The sequence below is a fragment of the Trichechus manatus genome, unplaced genomic scaffold, assembly GCF_000243295.1.
Source record: "Trichechus manatus latirostris isolate Lorelei unplaced genomic scaffold, TriManLat1.0 scaffold00007, whole genome shotgun sequence".
NCBI classification, from domain to species: domain Eukaryota; kingdom Metazoa; phylum Chordata; class Mammalia; order Sirenia; family Trichechidae; genus Trichechus; species Trichechus manatus.
In genome coordinates, this window is record NW_004443943.1 from 20353628 (window position 1) to 20354888 (window position 1261).

General features: G+C 42.8%; 1 protein-coding gene across 2 annotated transcripts in view; it reads right to left on the reverse strand.

Annotated features, from left to right (window-relative positions):
* The window catches only part of MYOF (myoferlin), a 169564-nt gene extending 168871 nt beyond the window's left edge, over positions 1 to 693 (reverse strand). For both annotated transcript variants that reach the window (XM_004369943.2, XM_004369942.2), the window contains exon 1: positions 266 to 693. In XM_004369943.2, coding sequence (XP_004370000.1) covers positions 266 to 353 — 88 coding nt within the window. In that variant the 5' untranslated portion in view covers positions 354 to 693. The remainder of the gene's footprint in view (positions 1 to 265) is intronic.
* Positions 694 to 1261: the final 568 nt, after the last annotated feature.

Below are 1261 nucleotides of genomic sequence, written 5' to 3' on the forward strand. Positions count from 1 at the left end.
CCACCCCGCCCAGCCAAGGACTTTCAGGAATCACATTATTAGAGATAAAATATCAGGTCATTTAAAGAGTTTCAGAGCCCTGGGGGAAATAAAATGCACACCACAGAAATCGGTCCTCTTCCCTCACCTGGACAAGTAACAAACTCGCTCTAAAGCAAGAGACTGCTTTATCAGCCGCCTAAACGCAGACTTTTAAAGAACAGGACCCAAAAACTGTTAACATCCCCAAATGGGACTTCAGAAATAGAAGAAAACTTTTCCTTACCCTTAAAAATAACAGAAACAATAGGATCCGGTTTCCCAAATTTCGTTTTAGGGATATTACTGGCAGATTGTACAATCACTCGAAGCATGGCTCTTACTGGCAGAAAGTAAGTTTCAGCAAACGAAGTTAAGAAGGTAGCGGCGCTGGAGCTCCGGGCCGCGCCGCTCCGGGAGAGAAGGCAGGGAGGGTTTCTCCCAGTGAAGAGGGAAGGGGAAAAAGCAAATGGGTGGATCTCTGACGGATTATTTACTGAAGGCTGGGTGTAAACTGATACCCAAACTCCGGGAGTCTATTCTACCTCGCAGGCACGGACTTACGAATTCAGGAAATGTGAAAGTGAAAAGGGCAAAACCTCAAGTAAAAATAATTATGTGCAATAAATGCAACGAAACTGAATTTGGAGTTAATGAAAAAATGTGGGCAGATTATGAAAGCACTAACGATGCTGCTGCAACAGTTCTTGAAATCGAATTGTTTTTCTACCCCTTCTCCTCATTCTTTTCTGAGCTTTTTGGAGTTTTAAAACTTAGTCATTACTTTTTTACATTTTACTTTAGCCATTTCTTTTCTCATAGTGTTGAACACACCCACAGCAGTCACTTAGAGATCGCTTAAAAAAAAAACATTCATATGGCGCCCCCTACTGTATGGCAAAGAAATAAAGAATTCACTCGACGGCAACTAACAACAGCGTTTCAAGCAAATCCAATCCAGGGTTTACTCACCCAAATACAGGTTTACAAAACTGATGTACTGGGGCTGATCGTTTGCTTTACACTAGAATTCGCCATAGAATTTCTTCAAAACATCCTTCAGAGGTGAGAGCTGGGCACCTAAGTGTTCTTCTTTCATCAAATGCTGCTACCTATCTTCAATGAAAATGGAGATGTGTCTCTCCGGTGTTTGAAGCGGTAAACCCGGCAAACCCGAGCGTGGTGTCTTCCTAGAATCCCGGAGGATGCATGAAGGTGGTACAGCTTAGTGGTTAAGATGACC